The sequence below is a fragment of the Arachis stenosperma genome, chromosome 9 (assembly GCF_014773155.1).
Source record: "Arachis stenosperma cultivar V10309 chromosome 9, arast.V10309.gnm1.PFL2, whole genome shotgun sequence".
Classification (NCBI taxonomy): domain Eukaryota; kingdom Viridiplantae; phylum Streptophyta; class Magnoliopsida; order Fabales; family Fabaceae; genus Arachis; species Arachis stenosperma.
Window position 1 is genome coordinate 89,664,851 of NC_080385.1, and position 22,094 is coordinate 89,686,944.

The 22,094-nt window shown below is 40.4% G+C and overlaps 1 protein-coding gene across 1 annotated transcript; it reads right to left on the reverse strand.

The window, feature by feature from the left end:
• Window positions 1-18,569: 18,569 nt before the first annotated feature.
• LOC130949703 (uncharacterized) lies at window positions 18,570-19,046 on the reverse strand. The gene has a single exon (XM_057878354.1). It carries the CDS (start codon window positions 19,044-19,046, stop codon window positions 18,570-18,572), a length of 477 nt encoding a protein of 158 aa, XP_057734337.1.
• Window positions 19,047-22,094: the final 3,048 nt, after the last annotated feature.

The window sequence follows — 22,094 nt, forward strand, 5'->3', positions numbered from 1 at the left end:
GCACATTCCCAAGGGAAGGAACGTTTGTTTCAAAATTAAAAGAAACAAACAAAACGCTTCGTATTCAAAGGGAAATTCTACAAGGAAGAAAAAGCGACAATGCTCGAGCTCGGCTTCGCCAGAGAAAGGATCGAAGTCCTAAAACTAAGGACTCAACCTCAAAATAGAAGACCATACTCGAGCAAGGGCACTATTCATACCCTGGGTCGAGCTGTACGACCCGGGCTGATTAAAGACAAGTCGACCGACCTCTTCAGGTCAGGACTATCCGACCTCTTCTCAAAGAGATCGGCCAAAACACTACAGAGGCCCAAGAAGGCCCAAACAGAGGAACATGACCCAAATCTAAAGGCAGCCCAAGCCTAGAAAGATAAAGGCAGTTCCCTTGAAGATAAGATGACTTAACTCAAAGATAAGATAGGATAACTATCTTATCTCAAAGAGAAGATCACTCTACACTATTATAAATACACTGGAGCACCCAAGTATAACTTATACTCCGATTCTACTAAAAACCTGCTTAATACCCTTGCTAACTTAAGCATCGGAGTCCCTTGTAGGTACCACCACCCTCCGGTGATGAGGGATCAGCACCATCACCAAGTTCAACAAGCCGGACACAGCGGCTCCAGCCACCATCATCAAATCGGACTCCACAAGTGCCGACCAGTACAGAAGATCTCGTCCAAGATCGACCTATAGTTTCAGGTAACCCTCAGAACACAGCCCAAGCTTATAGAGATAAGGGCGGTTCCCTTGAAGATAAGATGACCTCACTCAAAGATAAGATAAGATAAGATAACTATCTTATCTCTAGAAAGGTCATTCCACACCATTTTAAATACACTGGAGCACCCAGGTATAACTCATACTCTGATTCTGCATAAAAACCTGCTTAATACTCTTGCTAACTTAAGCATCGGAGTCCCTTGCAAGTACCACCACCCTCCAGTGACAAAGGATCAGCAGCATTGCCAGTCCAACAAGTCGGACGCGACAGCTCCGGCCGCCACAAACAAGCCGGACCCGTCATCTTCGATCAGTACAGAAGATCTCGTCCGAGGTCATCCTACAGTTTCAGGTAACCCTCGGAACACATACCTTGGCCAATTCCTAATATGTCCAAAACTCAAAATTGAGCAAAACAATAATCACTAACAAGCTTTCCAACACAATCCAAGCTTCCAACAATCACCAACAAGCTCCAAAGGTTTCCAAACTCACAATAATCACGCTATATACACACAAATCATCACTAATCAACCTGGGGCTCATCATATATGAAATTTCACAAGAGCTCAATGCCTCTTACCTTGTCCAACAGTTTTGGTAGAAAAAATTCAATACTAAGCAGGGGTTAGAGTGAACCTAAACACCAAAAATCACAAAATCTCACTTAATCAAAAACCCTAGGATTCGAAATTTTGGAGAGAAGAACAGAGAAGATTTCGTGGTTACCTCACTAATTTCTTGGGTGGGTTTTGTAGAGCTCTTCGCAAGGAATGCGTAGCCGCAAACGGTGCGGCGATCGAAGCTTTGTAGCTCAAGATACGAGCTTGAGAAGATGATGATGAATAATGTTTTCTCTTCTCTTCTCTTCTCCCTCTTCTCTTTCAGCTAGCTGTGTTGTGTTTAATGAAAGTGGAATGCTGAATGGGTTCACTAAATGAACCCTTATATATGTTGGGCTTGGGCCAACTTGAGCCCGGTCCAACACGTTAGCGTTTTTAGCCCGTGTGGCCCAACTTCGGGCCAAATCTTTAAAATTAACGCCCAGTTTTTCATTTCAAACATTTTTCTAAGATTTTTTACTGTTTTCACTTTTTCTTACATAATACCAGGCAGACTTGAACCGGTTCAACCGGTTCAATTGCCGATTCACGGTTTTTCACAGAAAATACATTTTTTTACTCAAAAAGACCCACTGAGTCCAAAAATCATATTTAAATCCTCAAATTCTCACTCTAATTTCTTGGAACCTAATCGGGACAATATTAATTACTTTAAACGATTAATTAAGCTCGATTCTTACACTCCTCCCCTCAACCTTGGAGGTTTAGAAACTCATACTAAACATAAAAACATTGTAAAACGTGAATAATCAGTAAAAGGTTCGAAGATGCTTGAATTACATAAATTTAATCCCTTAAATACTAAACAAATGACTAATAAGGGTAAAGCAGACTATTTAATGCTAAAATCCACTTATGGGGCCCAGTTGGTGAGTGTTTGGGCTGAGCTTTGATGAGATCCACGTGCTATGAGATCTCTTGGGTGTGGAACGCCAGCTAGGGGGGCCTCATTAGGCGTTTGGATGCCTGGTCTCTACTTTTGGGCGCTGGACGCCTGGAAGAGGGCAAGAAGCTGGCATTGGACAACAGTTTTGGGCCATCTAATCCGAAGCAAAGTATAAACTATTATATATTTCTGGAAAGCTCTGGAAGTTAGCTTTCTGTAGCCATTGAGAGAGCTTTATTTTAACTTTTGTAGCTGCAGAAAAGCTCTTCCGAATATAGACAGGTCAGATCCGGATAGCATCTGCAGTGCTTTCTCTGTCTCTAAATCAGACTTCTGCTCCAGCTCCTCAATTTCAGCCAGAAAATATATGAAATTGTATAAAAACACAAAAAATCATAGTAAAATACAAAAATGTGAATTTAACACTAAAACCTATAAAAACTTACTAAAAACTAAATAAAACTACTAAAAACTATATGAAAGTGATGTCAAAAAGAGTATCAAATATCCGCTCATCACAACACCAAACTTAAACCATTGCTTGTCCCCAAGCAACTAAAAATATAGTAGAATAAAAAGAAAATTAAGATACAATAAATTTCTAATTTTCAAATGAAGCTTAGTTATTATTAGATGAGCGGGAATTAGTAGCGTTTTGCTTCTAAATAGTTTTTGCATCTCACTATCCATTGAAACTCAGAGATGTAGGCATCCCTAGGAACTTAGAATCTAGTTGATATTATTGACTTTTCTAGTTAAGCTTATTTTAATTCTTGAACACAGCTTTTAGAGTCTGGTCTGTGACCCAAAGCACACTGTTTTCCAGTATTACCACCGGATACATTCATGCCACAGACACCTTAACTAGGTAAACCTTTTCAGATTATGACTCGGATTTGCTAGAGTCCCTAGATAGAGGTGTTCAGAGTTCTTAAGCACACTCTTTCTCCTTTGGACCACGACTTTAACCGCTAAGTCTCAAGCTTTTCACTTGACACCTTCAGGCCTCAAGCACATGGTTAGGGACAACTTGGTTAAGCCGATTAGGCCAGGATTTTATTCCTTTGGGCTCTCCTAACCACTAATGCTCAAAGCCTTGGGCCCTTTTTCCCTTGCCTTTTGATTTGAAGGATTATTGGCTTTTTTTGCTTGCTTTTTCTTTTTCTTTTTATTTTCTCTTTTTTTTTTCGCCACCTTTTTTTCGAATGCAAGCGTCTTCTTTTTCTTTTTGCTGCTTTTTCTTGCTTCAAGAATCAATTTTCAGATTTTTCAAATTATCAATCATACTTTTCCTTTTTTCTTATTCTTTCACGAGCCAATATTCATAAATTTTAACTTCAAATATGCACTATTTAATTATACATTCAGTAAACAAAAGCAATGCCACCACAACAACATAATAAAACTAATCTTATTTTAAACTTGAAATTCATGCATCTCTCAATTCTTTCCAAATAAAATTTTCTTTTAAGCATGGTGAGAGATATATGAAATATTTCAGAACTTAAAGACATCAATGCAATTTATCATGCAACTTAGAACATGAAAACAAATAACATAACAGAAAAATAGAAAAGGAAAGGAAGTAAAAGGGAACGAGCCCACCTTTAATGGTGGCGCCTAGTGCTCCTCTTTGAGGATCTAATGTGCTGCTTGATCTCTTCTATGTCATCCCTTTGCCTTTGTTGCTCTTCCTTCATAGCATTTTGGTCTTCTCTTATGGCTCTTTGGTATTCTCTTATTCCATTGAGGGTGGTGGCATGCCCTTGTTGCTCATTCCTCAGTTGCTCCATATTAGTGCTCAATTCTCCAAGAGAAGTTTACCGTTGATCCTGATGACAAGTCATCATATACCCATTTTTTAAGCTAATTTCACTTGTTTTGTTAGCATTTATGCACTTTCTTGTATCCTAAGTAAGTGATTTGGAGTGAAAATGCATAACTTCTTTAAATCAAGCAACCACCATGAAATTAATGTTAAATCATGAGGTTTAAGCTAATTTTAATTGAATTTTAATTGATTTATAAGCCTCTTGAATTTAGTGATACTTGGAGTGGTTGTTTTGGTTTATTATAGGTGAAGAAAAGAAAAGAAAAGGAAAAGCGTGGCCTAAGAAGTGTAGCCCAAGGAAAGGAAAGTGTGGCAAAAGAGAGAAGAAGCGTGCCGCATGCAAAGGGGGAGGCAACATTGCCCTCCACAAGGGCACACTGCCCTCTAGGAGGGCAACATAAGAGAACCAAGAAGAGAAGGCAACTCTGCCCTGCCCACTACAAGGGCAGAGCACAAAATGTGCCTTGGAACCAAGAGGAAGAGAACCTTGCCCTGCCCTCCACAAGGGCAGTATCGGGCTCTCCAAGGAAAGAAATCAAAGGAAAAATGCCTATGATGCATGCCACAAGGATCGAACAAGGAACCATGAGGAAGCTAGGACTTAAGGTTGATTGCCGTGCCAAGAAGCCAAGAAAAAATGATGAGCGTGTGCTTCTGCCGTGTTTCGAACACGGGACGTGAAAGAGGGAACATTGCCCTGCCCTCTGCGCGGGCAGGGCAGCATCTTGTGTGTGGCGCACCAGGAAGCGATTCTGGCGCACCAATTTTCGACCCTGGCAGCGCCAAGCGCGCACACTCCTCGATCTGGCAGCACCACAATTTTCTGCCCTGCCCTTGGCGCGGGCAGGGCAGCGTTTTGCGTTCCTGGCAGCACCAATCCGCACCAACACGCACCCAAGACGCACCAAACCTCCGCACCAAGCACCAATTTTCTGCCCTGCCCTTCACAAGGGCAGGGCAGCCTCCTGGGAGCACTTTTCATGGGCCGAAAATTCAAATTAAAACCCCATTTTAATTCATTTCTTCACCAATTCAAAAGCCCATCCAAATCCAAAAATCCAAGAATAGAAAGTGTATAAATAGGAGTTAGTTTGATGTAATTAGGACTTTTTGCTTGGAGCTTTGAATTTTCACTTTTATTTTTGAGCTTTTGAATATTTTCTTGGTGACTTGACTGAGATTTCTGAGAATTGGGGAGGAGAATTGATCTCTCTTCTTCCTCATTCTTGCCTAAGCACTGCTAATCTTGTGTTTCTGAGTTTTGGGTGTGAGAAATTGAGGAAATTCTGTCTCAATTCCCATTCAAACTCTCTTTAACTCTTTTCTGCATAATTCAATTCAATTTCAATTTCCTTTACTGCTTCCTCTTCTAATTCTTGTCAATTGCTTTGTTAACTTGGATCTAGGAAGGCAAATAGAGATCTAGGCTCTGCTACCTAGTCTCTTGAGACCTGAGACCCAATTTTGCTTTTGGTTCTTCTGTTAACCTTGCTGCATTTTAATTTCCTATTCTGTTTGAATTTCTGTTTTATCTAAATTCATCTTCTACTTAATTGATTGCTGCAATTTACTTCTTCTTTGTTTAGATCCTGCAATCCCATTCCTCAATTCCCTTTTATATTCAAGCAATTTACATTCCTTGCCATTTAAGTTACTACAATTTACATTTCTTGCACTTTAAGTTTCAGTCATTTAGTTTCTTGTTCTTTAAGATTCAGTCCATTTTACCTTCCTGTTCTTTAATTTACTGCAAATTCCCCTCTCCCTTTACATTTACTGTCATTTACTTCCTGCTAAACACAAATCACTCAACCAATACTTGATTCGCTTGACTAAACCAACCACTACACTAAAATTGCTCAATCCTTCAATCCCTGTGGGATCGACCTCACTCATGTGAGTTATTATTACTTGATGCGACCCGGTACACTTGCCGGTGAGTTTTGTGTTGGATCGTTTTACACACATCAGATCCCAATAGCTTTGGGGAGGAAAATACATTCCTTGAGGCATCTCAGGGATCTCATGATGAGGCGGATGCACAACCTCTTGTACATGTTCTCTGGTTTGCTCCATCTGCTTCTTAGTGATGGGGTTATCCTCCCCAATAGAGACATCTCCATTTATGACAATTCCAGCTGAATTGTATAGGTGACAGATGAGGTGTGGTGTTCCGAGGGTTACCTAAAACTGTAGGTCGATCTCAGACGAGATCTTCTGTGCTGATCGGAGATGATGTTTCCGGTTTGCTGGACTGACAATGCTGCTGATCCTTTGTCACCGGAGGGTGGTGGTACCTGCAAGGGACTCCGATGCTTAAGTTAGAAAGGGTATTAAGCAGGTTTTTTATGTAGAATCAGAGTATGAGTTATACCTGGGTGCTCCAGTGTATTTATAATGGCGTTGAGTGACCTTCTTAGATAAGATAAGTTAGTTATCTTATCTTATCTTTGATTGGGGTCCTCTTATCTTCAAAGGAACCGCCTTTATCTCTACAGGCTTGGGCCGCCCTTGGATTTGGGACGTGTTCCTCTATTTTGGGCCCTTTGTTTGGGCCGTCTGTGACTTGGCCGAGCTTTTTGAGAAGAGATCGGGTTGTCCTGACCTGAAGAGGTCGGTCGCTTTGTCTGTAGAACATCCCGGGTTGGACAGCTCGACCCAGGGTATGAACATGTGGGAATGCTAACCTTGCATTGGTGTGAGGCTTCTCAACTACCTTGTACAATTCTTGAGGAATCACCTCATGTACTTCCACCTCAGTTCCAATCATGATGCAATGAATTATGATGGCTCTATCAACAGTCACTTCTGATCGGTTGCTAGAGGGATGCTGGATGAATTCCAACTATCCTCTAGCTGTGGGCTTGAGGTCAACCCTTCTTAACTGAATGGGCTTGCCTTGGGAATCCCTTTTTTACTGTGCGTCTTCTACGCTGATATCTGAGAGCACTTGATCCAATCTCTAATCATGGTTGACTCTCCTAGTATAAGGATGAAGATCTCCTTGCAATAGAGGCAAGTTGAAGGCCAACCTCACACTTTTCGGGCTGAAATCTAAGATCCTTTCTCAGACCATGGTGACCCAATTCCTTGGATTTGGGTTTACGTTGGTGTCATGGTTTTTGGTAACACATGCGTTAGCATAAAACTCTTGCACCATGAGAATCCCAACATCTTGAATGGGACTGGTTAGGACTTCCCAACCTCTTCTCCGAATCTCTCTTCGAATTTCCGGATACTTATTCTTCTTGAGCATGAAAAAGACCTCATAGATCACTTTCTTCCCAGCCACTACTTCATAGAACTGGTCTTGGTGAGCTTTGGTGATAAATCTCTCCATCTCCCAAGATTTAGAGGGATTGGCTATTGCCTTTTCTTTCCTCTTTCTAGAGGAGTCTCCAACCTTGGGTGCCATGAATGGTAATGGAAAGAAAAAAGCTATGCTTTTTCAGCACTAAACTTAAAACTTTGCTCGTCCTTTAGCAAAAATAGAAGAATGGAGAAGAAAAATAAAATAGAGAGAGGGAGAGGGAGAGAGAGGGCTCGGCCTTATTGGGTGGAGAAGGTAAGAGAGGTGTGTTTATGTAGGGTAATAGAGAGGGGTATTTATAGGAGTGGTGAAGGTTAGGTTTTGGCCATAGGGTGGGTTATGGGTGGGAAATTCAATTTTGAAGTGGGTGGGGGGTATATGGGAGTTATGATGGTTTGGGGAAATGAAATGGATGTGATTGGGCTTGGATTTTTGGGGAAGTGTGTATGAAAAAGTGGGAAAGTAAGTAGGGTAGGTAGGGTATGTGAAGATTCTGTGGGATCCACAATTCCTGAGAGGCTAGGGAATTTTGATTCCCTGCTTCTCTGCACTGGTGTTTGAATGCCCCGGGGATGCTCCCTGGCTGGCGTTCAACGCCAGCAATGCTCCTTTCTTGGGGCGTTGAACGCCCAGTGAGGACTTCTTCACTAGCGTTCAACTTTGACACTCATTCTAGAGTGTTTAGTTCTCACTAGTGTCAAATTTTGTATCTTGACTAGATGTTGCATATGATCATGACTCTAAAACTGAAAGAAAAACAAAACGAAAATAAATAATTGAGTAAAGTTGGGTTGCCTCCCAACAAGCGCTCTTTTAACGTCACTAGCTTGACCTTTAGCTCCTTACAGAGGTGAGTATGGGCTCAGATTTTTGCCCCTAGTAGTGAATTTTCTTCCTGTCCTCAATGAATGAGCTCTACATGATCTAGAGATAGGACACGACTCACTGTATATGGTTGGACTAGATTCTTAGTGAAGACAACTCTCATGCCAGGTGAGAGGCCTTCAGTTGGGACCTTTTTGTCCCTCCAGCCTTTAGGTACTTTCTTTTTAGTACCTCTGTGTTTAGAGCTTGCTGAGGGCTGCCCAACACCAAACTTAGAATTAATGTTTGGGGGCTTTGCAATGCTCTGCACAGAAAGAGAGGGTTGGCACACTAGGTGTTGCATAGTTATCTCTCTTTTAGAGGGAGAATTGGGGTGAGGCATCTTGAATAAGATATGGTCCTCCCCTAACTTTAGGGTTAGTTCTCCCTAAGCCACATCAATGATGGCATTGGTTGTGGCTAGAAAAGGTCTTCTAAGGATGACACAGTCATTCTCATCCTCTCCTATGTCCAAGACAATAAAGTTTGTAGGGATGTAATGGTTTTCAACTTTAACTATTACATCCTCTACTAAGCCATCTGGCTTCTTCATGGTCTAGTCAGCCATCTCTAATGAGATGTGTGCAACTTGTACCTCAAGGATTCCTAACTTCTCCATTACAGAAAGTGGCATGAGGTAGCTTGACCCTAGGTCAAATAGAGCCTTATCAGAGGTTATAGTGCCTATGGTGCAAAGAATCAGAAAGCGTCCAAGATCTGGAAGCTTCTAAGGTAGCTCTTGCCGAACCAAAGCATGGAGTTCTTTGGTAAGCAGTAAAGGTTCTTCCTCCAGAGGCTTAGGACCAAATAGCTTGGCATTCAGCCTCATAAGAGCTCCTAGGTACCGAGCAACTTGTTCTTCCCAAGTGTCTTCATCCTCATCTGAGGATGAGTAGTCATCAGAACTTTTGCATTGCAGAAGTGCATTCAAAGGAGCCTCTATTGTCTTTATGGTTTTTTTCGGTTCTGGGCTAGAGGGTTTTTGAGTGGGTTTTAGGAACTCAAAGGGTGTACTTTGACTGGCGTTCAATGCCAACTTTGTTAGCTTACTAGGCATTGAACGCCCTTGCTGTCCACCCTGCCTGGCGTTAAATGCCAGTCCCTCTAGCATTCTGGGCGTTGAACACCCAACAGGGATGTCCTTGCTGGCGTTCAACGCCAGGTTCCCTGGGTAAGTGGGCGTTAAATGCCCATTGAGGGCTTCCTTATTGGTGTTCAGCGTCAGAATGGCTGGGAGTTTGGGCGTTAAACGCCAAGTGAAGGGTTTCTCACTGGCGTTCAGCGCCAGAAAGCCTTCCTGTTTGGGCATTGAATGCTCAGACAGTGCTCCCTGGCTGGCGTTCAAACCTCAGCTTTTCTTCCAAAATGGGAATTAAACGCCCAATGAGAAGTTCCTCACTGGCGTTTAACATTTGGCTTGCTGCCATTGTGGGCGTTGAACGCCCTACGAAGGCTTCTTCACTAGCATTCAACGCCTTCTCATTCTCCCGTAACTCGACCTCTACCTCCATGGTTATGGCCTTGCACTCTTTTCTGGGATTCACTTCATTGTTATTGGGAAGAGTGTTAGGAGGAGCCTCAGAGATCCTCTTGCTCAGTTGACCAATCTGTACCTCTAAATTTCTAATGGAGGATCTTGTTTCATTAATGAAAGTATGGGTGGTCTTAATGAGGCTAGAGACTAGAATGGCTAAGTCAGAAAGGTTCTGCTTAGAGGTCTCCATATTCCCTTTAGAAGATGGAAATGGTGGTCTGTTATTGAACATATTCTGGTTCCTACCACCTTGATTGAAACCTTACTGAGGTTTCTGTTGATCCTTCTGGTGCACGAAATTGCAATCACACTTTTGCAATCCGCACAACTAACCAGCAAGTGCACTGGGTCATCCAAGTAATACCTTAAGTGAGTAAGGGTCGATCCCACAGAGATTATTGGTTTGAAGCAAGCTATGTTTATTTTATTAATCTTAGTCAGGATGCCAATAAGGTTATTTGGATTTAATTGTAAGAAGTAAAAGTGTTTGGAATAAGTAATTGTTACTTTATTAATGAAGAACATGTTGAGGTTTTGGAGATGCTTTGTCCTCTGAACTTCAACTCTTCCTTGAAATCCCTTTCCACACGCAAGGTTCCTTCCATGGCAAGCTGTATGTAGGGTGTCACCATTGTCAGTGGCTACCTCCCATCCTCCCAGTGAAAATGGTCCAGATGCTCTGTCACAGCACGGCTAATCAGCTATTGGTTCTTGATCATGTTGGAATAGGATCTATTGATCCTTTTCCGTTTGTCATCACGTCCAGCAATCGCGAGTTTGAAGCTCGTCACAGCCATTCAATCCTTGAATCCTACTCGAAATACCACAGACAAGGTTTAGACCTTCCAGATCCTCAAGAGTGACTGCCATCAATTCTAGCTTATACCACGAAGATTCTGATTAAGGAATCTAAGAGAAGCTCATTCAGTCTGATGTAGAATGGAGGTGGTTGTCAGGGACATGTTCATGGATCTGAGGAAGGTGATGAATGTCACGGATCATCACCTTCTTCATGTTTAAGCGCGAATGAACATCTTAGATAGGAACAAGCGTGTTTAAATGGAAAACAAAGGTAATTATATTAATTCATCGAGACGCTGCAGAGCTCCTCACCCCCAACAATGGAGTTTAGAGACTCATGCTGCCAAAAGGTACAAATTTTAGATCTAAAAATGTCATGAGGTCAAAGTAATCCTCTAAAAGTTGTTTAAATAGTAAACTAATAACCTAGGTTTACAGAAAATGAGTAAACTATGATAGATAGTGCAGAAATCCTCTTCTGGGGCCCACTTGGTGTGTGCTGGGGCTGAGACTTAAGCTTCTCATGTGTCTGGGCTGTTTTGGGCGTTCAACGCCAGGTTGTAGCCTGTTTCTGGCGTTGAACTCCAACTTGTAACTTGTTTCTGGCGCTGGACGCCAGATGCAACATGAATCCGACGTTGAACGCCAGTTCATGTCATCTATCTTCGCGCAAAGTATGGACTATTATATATTGCTGGAAAGCCCTGGATGTCTAATTTCCAACCCAATTGAGAGCGCGTCAATTGGACTTCTGTAGCTCCATAAAATCCATTCCGAGTGCAGGGAGGTCAGGATCCAACAGCATCAGCAGTCCTTTTTCAGCCTAACTCAGATTTTTGCTCAGCTCCCTCAATTTCAGCCAGAAAATACCTGAAATCATGGAAAAACACACAAACTCATAGTAAAGTCCAGAAATATAATTTTTGCCTAAAAACTAATAATATTCTACTAAAAACTAATTAAAACATGCTAAAATCTACATGAAATTACCCCCAAAAAGCATATAAAATATCCGCTCATCACAACACCAAACTTAAACTGTTGCTTGTCCTCAAGCAACTAGATAAATAAAATAGGATGAAAAGAAATTAAGAAGTAATAATATCTTAGAGTTTTTAAATGGAGCTCAGATTCTTATTAGATGAGCGGGGCTTGTAGCTTTTTGTTTCTAAACAGTTTTGGCATCTCCCTTTATCCTTTGAAATTCAGAATGATTGGCATCCATAGGAACTCAGATTTCAGATAGTATTATTGATTCTCCTAGTGTAGTATGTTGATTCTTGAACACAGTTACTTTTATGAGTCTTGGCCGAGACCCTAAGCATTTTGTTTTCCAGTATTACCACCGGATACATAAATGCCACAGACACATGACTGGGTGAACCTTTTCAGATTATGACTTAGCTTTGCTAAAGTCCCCAGTTAGAGGTGTCCAGAGCTCTTAAGCACACTCTTTTTGCTTTGGATCACGACTTTAACCACTCAGTCTCAAGCTTTTCACTTGGACCTTCATGCCACAAGCACATGGTTAGGGACAGCTTGATTTAGCCGCTTAGGCCTGGAACTACTTCCTTGGGCCTTCCTATCCACTGATGCTCAAAGCCTTAGATCCTTTTCACCCTTGCCTTTTGGTTTTAAGGGTTGTTGGCTTTTATTCCTTTTCATGATCCAATGATTCCTTGTAAAATTTTTTTTCACTGCTTTTTCTTGCTTCAAGAATCAAATTCATGATTTTTCAGATCATCAATAATATTTTTCGTGTTCCTCATTCTTTCAGGAGCCAACATTCGTCAAATTCAGGATAAAATATGCACTGTTCAATCGTTCATTCAGAGAACAAAAAGTATTGCCACCACATATAATTAATTATAATTTTTATTATTAAGAACTCGAATAAATTACTCCTTTATTCTAAAAATCTACTATTTTATTCATGTCTGATGATGATGAGAAAAATAAATTATAACTTAATTGGAAATAAAACCAGAATAGATATGCTAACTACTACTACTACTACTATATATCTTCTAAGGTAAATTTCTATAATAACACTATCACAGAGTTAAAGCTGAAATTAGAACTCAACAACCTGTGTTTTGGGAAGTGGATGTTCCTCTGATCTGTGGGGTGCTTGGTCCTTCAAGGATTAATTTCTGGTGCTTCAGCTCCCTTAAATCGCGCCCTTGCTCTTCTTGTTCCTTAAGCAGTTTGCAAAGCATGCTACTTTGATTGTTCTGTTCTTCCTTTATTTGGTTCATAGCTTCTTGTAATTTGGAAATAGATGCCTCAAGATGTTCCCAATATTCGAATTGAGGAAGTTCTGGGAGGACTTCTTGTGCTCTCCTCTTGATTGGATCATCCTGCAGCTGTTGTCTTTCCATTGATATTTTAGTGATTGGCCTCTCAACTGAAATATACTCTATTATTCCCATCTTCACTCCGGCATCTCTGCAGAGCATAGAAATTAAGCTTGGATAGGCCAATCTGGCATCTTTGGAATTCTTGTTTGCTATTTTGTATAGTTCACACGAGATCAGTTGATGGACTTCTACTTCTTTTCCCAACATGATGCAGTGAATCATCACTGCTCTTTTAACAGTAACTTCAGAACGGTTGCTGGTGGGTAATATAGAATGCCCAATGAAATCCAGCCAGCCTCTGGCTGCTGGTTTGAGATCTTCTCTTTTGATTTGATTTGGGACGCCAGTTGTGCTGGTGGTCCACCTGGCTTCAGGGATGCATATATCCTCTAGAATCTTGTCCAAGCCTTTGTTTACCCTCATCATTCTCCTATTAAAGGAGTCTGGGTCATCCTTCAGTTGAGGAAGTTTAAAGATCTCCCTGATTTTGTCAAGATGGGTGTGAACAATCTTTCCTCTGACTAAGGTCCGATGATCATAGAGGGCAGCTCCAATTATTCTTTGCCTGTCTGTCTGCCATAGATTTGCATAGAACTCCTGAACCATATTCCTTCCCACTTTCGTTTCAGGATTAGCTAGGATTTCCCAGTTCCTGTTTCGAATTTGTTCTTGGATCTCCGGATATTCATCTTCTTTCAGATCAAACTTGACTTCTGGGATCACTGATCTTAGACTCATTATTTTGTAGTAATGGTCTGAATGTTCTTTAGTTAAGAACTTCCCTTGATTCCAAAGTGGCTTTGGAATATTCTCTTTCTTTCCTCTTGGGTTGGGTTGTTTTCCTTTAGGAGCCATGATCAAAGTGAGTATGTTTTTGTGATCACGGATAAGCACACCAAACTTAGAGGTTTGCTTGTCCTCAAGCAAAAGAAAAGATATAAGAGGGATAGAAGGAGAGCAGGTGTGGAATGGTGGATGATGAGAGGGGCGCCGAAAGTGGATATAAAGGGAGGGGGTGGGTTTTCGAAAATAAGAAAAAGATATAAGATAAAAGATATGATTTATAAAAGATAAATATGACAAGAAAAGGATATAATTTAAAAAGATATGAATGATATTTAATAATAAATTTGAAATTTATAATTTGAAAAAGATTTTAAAAGATAATTAAGTTTGAAAAAAAAATTGGAAAAAGAGTTGGATTGGATTGGAAAAAGGTTTATGTTTATGTATGAAGCTATATTATTTTTGAAAAAGGGATTTTAGAAATTAGGGTTCTTAGAAAACTATTTTGATTTGAAGGATGACATTTTGAAACATGTTTATGCAAGAAATCATGATTTGGAACATAAAAAAAATTAGAAAATTTGTAAAGGAAAACGTATTTTACCTCCTCCCCACCATCCTGGCGTTAAACGCCCAACTGCTGCATGTTTTGGGCGTTTAATGCCCAATTGATGCTTCTCCTGGGAGTTCAACGCCCAGCTGTTGCCTCCCAATTAAATTTTGTGAATGGCTGGGTTGCCTCCCAGCAAGCGCTTCTTTAATGTCGTTAGCTGGACTATTACTGAGCTTTAATTAAGTCTCAGTTTTGAGCATTCTTGCTCAAAATTGCTTTCAAAATAATGTTTAACTCTCTGTCCAGTAACAATGAATTTTTTGTTAGAGTCATTATCCTGAAGCTCTACGTATCTATATGGTGATACACTTGTAATTACATATGGACCTCTCCACCGGGATTTTAATTTCCCGGGGAATAATTTGAGCTTAGAATTAAATAGCAGAACTTTCTGCCCCGGCTCAAAGACTCTGGATGACAATTTCTTATCATGCTATCATTTTGCTTTCTCTTTGTAAATTTTTGCATTCTCGAAAGCATTGAGTCTGAATTCCTCTAGCTCATTTAACTGAAGCAATCGTTTTTCTCCAGCTAACTTGGCATCAAGGTTCAGGAATCTGGTTGCCCAGTAGGCCTTATGTTCCAGTTCCACTAGCAAATGACATGCCTTTCCATACACAAGCTGGTATGGAGATGTCCCTATAGGGGTTTTGAATGCTGTTCTATATGCCCACAGAGCATCATCCAAGCTTCTTGCCCAATCCCTTCTACGGTTAATTACAGTCCATTCCAGGATTCTTTTGAGTTCTCTATTTGAGACTTCAGCTTACCCATTAGTCTGTGGGTGATATGGAGTGGCCACCCTGTGGCTAACTCCATAACGAACCAAAGCAGAATAGAGCTGTTTATTGCAGAAATGAGTGCCCCCATCACTGATTAGTACTCTAGGGGTGCCAAATCTGCTGAAGATGTGTTTTTGGAGGAATTTTAATACTGTCTTAGTGTCATTAGTGGGTGTTACAATAGCTTCCACCCATTTGGATACATAATCCACTGCCACCAGAATATAAGTGTTTGAGTATGATGGTGGGAAAGGTCCCATGAAGTCAATACCCCATACAGCAAACAACTCAATCTCCAAGATCCCTTGTTGAGGCATAGCATAACTGTGAGGCAGATTTCCAGATCTTTGGCAACTGTCACAATTAAGTACAAACATTCGGGAATCTTTATAGAGAGTAGGCCAGTAGAAGCCACATTGGAAGACTCTTGTGGCTGTTCGCTCACTTCCAAAATGTCCTCCATATTGTGATCCATGGCAGTGCCATAGGATCTTCTGCGCTTCTTCTTTAGGCACACATCTACGGATTACTCCGTCTGCACATCTCTTAAAGAGATACGGCTCATCCCAAAGATAATACTTTGCATCCGTGATCAGCTTCTTTGATTGTTGCCTACTCTATTCTTTGGGTATGAATCTCACTGCCTTGTAGTTTGCAATGTCTGCAAACCATGGCACTTCCTGGATGGCAAAGAGTTGCTCATCCGGAAAGTTTTCAGAGATCTTAGTAAGAGGGAGGGACGCCCCTTCTACTGGTTCTATTCAGGACAGGTGATCTGCTACCTGATTCTCTGTCCCTTTTCTGTCTCTTATTTCTATATCAAACTCTTGCAGAAGCAACACCCATCTTATAAGTCTGGGTTTTGAATCCTGCTTTGTGAGTAGATATTTAAGAGCAGCATGATCAGTGTACACAATCACTTTTGATCCTACTAAATAGGATCTGAATTTGTCAATGGCGTAAACCACTGCAAGTAACTCCTTTTCTGTGGTTGTGTAGTTCTTCTGTGCGTCATTTAAAACTCGACTGGCATAGTAAATGACGTGCAGAAGCTTGTCATGCCTTTGTCCCAACACTGCACCAATGGCATAGTCACTGGCATCACACATTAGTTCAAATGGCAATGTCCAGTTTGGTGCAGAGATGATTGGTGCTGTGACCAATTTAGCTTTCTGTATAATTCCTCTGCTGCATGTACTGAATCTTCAGTTCTCTGTATTATTGACTTGAAAATAGAACCAAGATCAAATAAACAGTGCATGCAAGACACCAAACTTAAAATGAGACACTAGACTTAAACAAGAAACATAAAATATTTTTTTGGTTTTTATGATTTTGTAATTTTTTTGTGTTTTTTCAAAAATTATATGAAAAAAAAGAAAATAAAGGTTTCAGAATTCTTAATGGGAATTCCAGGAATCATTGCAATGCTAGTCTAAGACTCCGGTCCAGGAATTAGACATGGCTTCACAGCCAGCCAAGCTTTCAAAGAAAGCTTCGGTCCAAAACACTAGACATGGCCAATGGCCAGCCAAGCCTCAGCAGATCATTGCTTCAACAGCAAGATTGATAGAAATCAACAAGCTCTTGTGATGATAAGTTGAAACCTCGGTCCAATAAGATTAGACATGGCTTCTCAGCCAGCCAGATTTCAACAGATCATCATGAAACTCTAGAATTCATTCTTAAAGAAATTCTGAAAAAAAAATACCTAATCTAAGCAACAAGATGAACCATCAGTTGTCCAAACTCAACAATCCTCGGCAACGGCGCCAAAAACTTGGTGCACGAAATTGTGATCATCAATGGCGCCATCAACATGGTACGCACAATTACAATCTCAACTCTTTATCACAACTTCACACAACTAACCAACAAGTGTACTGGGTCGTCCAAGTAATAAACCTTACGCGAGTAAGGGTCGATCCCACAGAGATTGTTGGTATGAAGCAAGCTATGGTCACCTTGTAAATCTCAGTCAGGCAGACTCAAATGGTTATGATGGTATATGAATAGAAGATAAAGATAGAGATACTTATGCAATTCATTGGTAAGAATTTCAGATAAGCGAATGGAGATGCTTTGTCCCTTCCGTCTCTCTGCTTTCCTACTGTCTTCATCCAATCCTTCTTACTCCTTTCCATGGCAAGCTGTATGTAGGGTTTCACCGTTGTCAATGGCTACCTCCCATCCTCTCAGTGGAAATGTTTAACGCACCCTGTCACGGCACGGCTATCCAGCTGTCGGTTCTCGATCATGTCGGAATAGAATCCAGTGATTCTTTTGTGTCTATCACTAACGCCCCACAATCGCGAGTTTGAAGCACGTCACAGTCATTCAAACATTGAATCCTACTCAGAATACCACAGACAAGGTTTAGACCTTCCGGATTCTCTTGAATGCCGCCATCAATTATGGCTTATACCACGAAGACTCTGATCTCACGGAATGGATGGCTCGGTTGTCAGGCGAGCAACAATGATGCGTCGTGTATCAGGAATCCAAGAGATATCCACCCAATCTAAGGTAGAACGGAGGTGGTTGTCAGTCACACGTTCATAGGTGAGAATGATGATGAGTGTCACGGATCATCACATTCATCAAGTTGAGGAACAAGTGATATCTTGGAACAAGAACAAGCTGAATTGAATAGAAGAACAATAGTAATTGCATTAATACTCGAGGTACAGCAGAGCTCCACACCTTAATCTATGGTGTGTAGAAACTCCACCATTGAAAATACATAAGAACAAGGTCTAGGCATGGCCGTGAGGCCAGCCCCATGATCTAAGATAGCATAAGACTAAAGATAGCTACCAGGATTGTCAAATACAATAGTAAAAGGTCCTATTTATAGGGAACTAGTAGCTTAAGATTTACAAAGATGAGTAAATGACATAAAAATCCACTTCCGGGCCCACTTGGTGTGTGCTTGGGCTGAGCATTGAAGCATTTTCGTGTAGAGACTCTTCTTGGAGTTAAACGCTAGCTTTTGTGCCAGTTTGGGCGTTTAACTCCCACTTTGGTGCCAGTTCCGGCGTTTAACGCTGGGAATTCTGAAGGTGACTTTGAACGCCGGTTTGGGCCATCAAAGCTTGGGCAAAGTATGGACTATCATATATTGCTGGAAAGCCCAGGATGTCTACTTTCCAACGCCGTTGAGAGCGCGCCAATTAGGCTTCTATAGCTTTAGAAAATCCACTTCGAGTGCAGGGAGGTCAGAATCCAACAGCATCTGCAGTCCTTTTCAGTCTCTGAATCAGATTTTTGCTCAGGTCCCTCAATTTCAGCCAGAAAATACCTGAAATCACAGAAAAACACACAAACTCATAGTAAAGTCCAGAAAAGTGAATTTTAACTAAAAATTAATAAAAATATACTAAAAACTAACTAAATCCTACTAGAAACATACTAAAAACAATGCCAAAAAGCGTACAAATTATCCGCTCATCACTTCTTCATTACAAAGAGAGGCTTAAGATTAATGTTGGAGCCAAGGTCGCACAATGCCTTCTCAAGCGTGATGGTCCCTATAGTACAGGGAATAAGGAAGCTTCCGGGATCTGGCATCTTTGGAGACACCTTTTTTTGGACTAAGGCACTGTATTTCTTAGTCAGTACCACAGTCTCATCTCCTTTCAGAGCCGTCTTGTCAGAGATAGCAGTTTTTAGATAGGCCATATGGGGAGATTTCTTCTCCAACACCTCTGCAAAAGTGATATTGACTTGCAGCTTCCTGAGAACTGCCAAAAGTTGAGCAAGTTGCTCATCCTCAAGCTCCTCTTGTATGTTTGGAGCGGGTTGTGCTTCAGGCTCTTCCATCTTCATGGGAGTGTGCATGGTGATACTCTCAGTCTCCTCCTGAGCCTTGATCTCCTTCAGTTCCTCAGTAGCAGGCTCCTCCTTGGGTTCGGTTTCAGCTTCCATTGTGAGGACCTTGCACTCTTCCTTTAGGTTCACCTCAGTGTTACTTGGAAAAGTGTTAGAGGGAGTCTCTGGTATCCTCTTGCTCAACTGACCTACTTATATCTCTAAATTCCGAATGGATAACCTAGATTCTTTACCATAAATCAGTGAGTGGTCTTGGAGAGGTTAGAGACTATAGTATCCAGGTCAGAGAGACTCTGTGTGCGCATCTCCATCTGCTGCTGAGAAGGTTGGAATGGTTTATTATTGAACTTGCTTTGGTTTGTTCCACCTTGATTATTGTTGAAGCCTTGATGAGCCCTCTACTAATCTCTCCACCCAATGTTTGGGTGATTCCTCCATCCCTGATTGAAAGTATTCAAATAGGGATTGTTATTGGAGTTTCTGGAGGGGTTTTCCATGTAGTTCACCTCCTCCATGGTAGTTCTGGCAGTGTCATCAATGTCTCCCTCGTACGCTGCCTCTTGATAGTTGGTAGCCGAGTTTTGCACCCTACTCAAGTGCTGGGAGATCATGTTGATCTACTGGGACATGAGCTTGTTCTGAGCCAAGATGATGTCCAGTGTGTCCACCTCTATGACTTCTCTCTTCTGAGCCACCCCATTGTTCACAGGGTTCCTTGACGTCAGGATTTTTGCCAGGAAAGAATTTCATAAAAACAGTTGCGTTGTAGATATAGTCTCTAAACCGACAGAAATCCCTTCGTACAAATGTTTTGGTTGTCACAAGTAACAAACCCCTTTAAAATTGATAACCGAGTATTTAAACCTCGGGTCGTCTTTCTCCTTTCCTTTTAGTATGTTTCCTTTTTCATCCTTTAAGTCATTCTGCCTTAGAAAATCTGAAACTACTCAACACACTAATCACGGCATCGAATGGAAATAAAGGTAATTAAAATAATTAATTTTCAAAGCTTAGGAAACATGTTTTTCACAATATGACATAATAAGGAAGGGAAAGTAAAACCATGCAATTAATGTGAATAAGTAGGTCAGGGATTGTATAAATCACTCAAATTAAGCACAAAAGATCTCATGAAATATGGGTTTATCAACCTTCCCACACTTAAACACTAGCATGTCCTCATGCTAAATCCAAGGTAAATAATTAAGGTTGAAGTGATGGAATGTCATGCAATGCAACCTAATTTAAATGCAACTACATGCTAAATGTTTCTACCTACTTGGTTAAGAGTAAATAAGTTCTCCAAGACAAAAATAATTCAAATCCCACTAATTCAAATCATATAAAATAAGGACAAGTAAACTTGTGAGAAGATAGCTCATGAAAGCAGGGAACATAGAATCAAGCATTGAACCCTCACTGGTAGTGTATATCACTCTAACTCTCAAGTGTCTAGGGTCAATCTCTCTATTCTTCTCTAGTCATGCTTTCTAAACTTTGTTCTTCATCTAACCAATCAACAAATATTTAATGTACCAATGCAAACATCATGAGGTCTTTTCAAGGTTGTAATGGGGCCAAGGTAAGGGTGAGGGTATATATATAAGGCTAAGTGAGCTAGTAAAGTGAATCCTTGAGTAGTCTTAGATCTCATCTAACATATACATACTCTATAAAAAATTTAAAATTATACTTAGCTTCCCATAATTTTTCCTACTTTTGTATTACATGCCCATGTATCAAATTTAATTTTGAATTTTGTCCCATGTGCATTGATCCTTTTTATTTTGCATTGGGGGTAATATTATTTTTTTTCTTCTTTTTTTTTGTATCCCCTTATTTAATATATATAGTTTTTTTCAATGCACATGGTAATTTAATTATATTGACTTCACATGAGCATGCTTCCCAAAAATTTTATTTTGAATTATTTCATTCTTTTCAACTTCCTACCCGTTGTTTTTATCATCCATGTTCCCAATAGGTTTCCCACACTTAAACAATTACACAACTTCTATCTTAAGCTAACCAAGGATTCAACTTGGGATTTTAAATTTATTTTTCTACTTAAGGCTAGTGTTGTGATTTATAGAATAAGAGGGAATTAAAGGCTCAAGGGGGCTAACAAGAGTGATGTAAAAGGTAGGCTAATTTTGGGATAAGTGAGCTAGAATCAAACAATGGCCTCAATCATATGCAAGCATGTAAATATATTAAATATTGGACATATAGAATGGAACAAAGCAAAGATTGCAATCAACGTGAAGAAAACACACAAGAATAAAAATTTATGGTTAAATAATGTAACCATGTAAATAAGCTCAAAATCTCAGAGGTTGTGTGTTCTTTAACTCAAAAACCATGTTCCAAATACAACTTCAAACAAATTTTTAACATAAAATTTTCAATTTAAATTAGTGAAATTTTTCAAAAATAGGGTCCTAGAAAGAAATTTATTACTTTAACCAAGTAGTAACTAAATGCATAAAATCAAACAAACATGCAATTAAACATGCATATGCAATAATGAACAAACAAAGAAAATAAAACAATGGTGTTGAGACAAGAGAGTACTAACCCATGGAGATCAGTCTCGACCTCCCCACACTTAAAGATTGCATCGTCCTCGGTGCATGCTAAGATGTGCGAGTGGACGGGGGTTGTGGTTCCTCAGCTGTTGCTCGTTGTGGAAGCTTTCTCCTCACCAGTTCTGGTGGCCAGCCTGAAAAAGGGAGAAGATAAAGGAATATGAAGTCAAAGGTGTAGAGCAAAGAGGAGGGCGGTACGAGTGAATAGCATGCCAAGTAAGGAAAATAGTGAATGAAAGACATGGTCGCGATTCCATGTGATCAGTTGATCAATGGAAATATAGCAAGGCATGGGGAGTATTGGATGCAAGATGTTTATTAGCATGCCGGCAAGGGCATGAGTAGCATAGATCAAGCATCAAAAGCTTTAATGTATTGTTAGTCGTAATAAACTAACAATAACGTTTGTAATGACAATTATATTTAATTAATAAAATATAAAAAGGGTTTTGTGAAAAGCAAGCATTTATAGTAGAATATTAAAAGAAATATTTAAAAATAGTGCACAATGCCATACGGGCGTTTTTCACAAACACATAGCATGCATGGTAAATAA

What these genes read in the sequence shown, in the direction of transcription:
- LOC130949703 (XM_057878354.1), bottom strand. Translation starts at nt 19,046, where the DNA reads ATGGAAGCTGAAACCGAACCCAAGGAGGAGCCTGCTACTGAGGAACTG.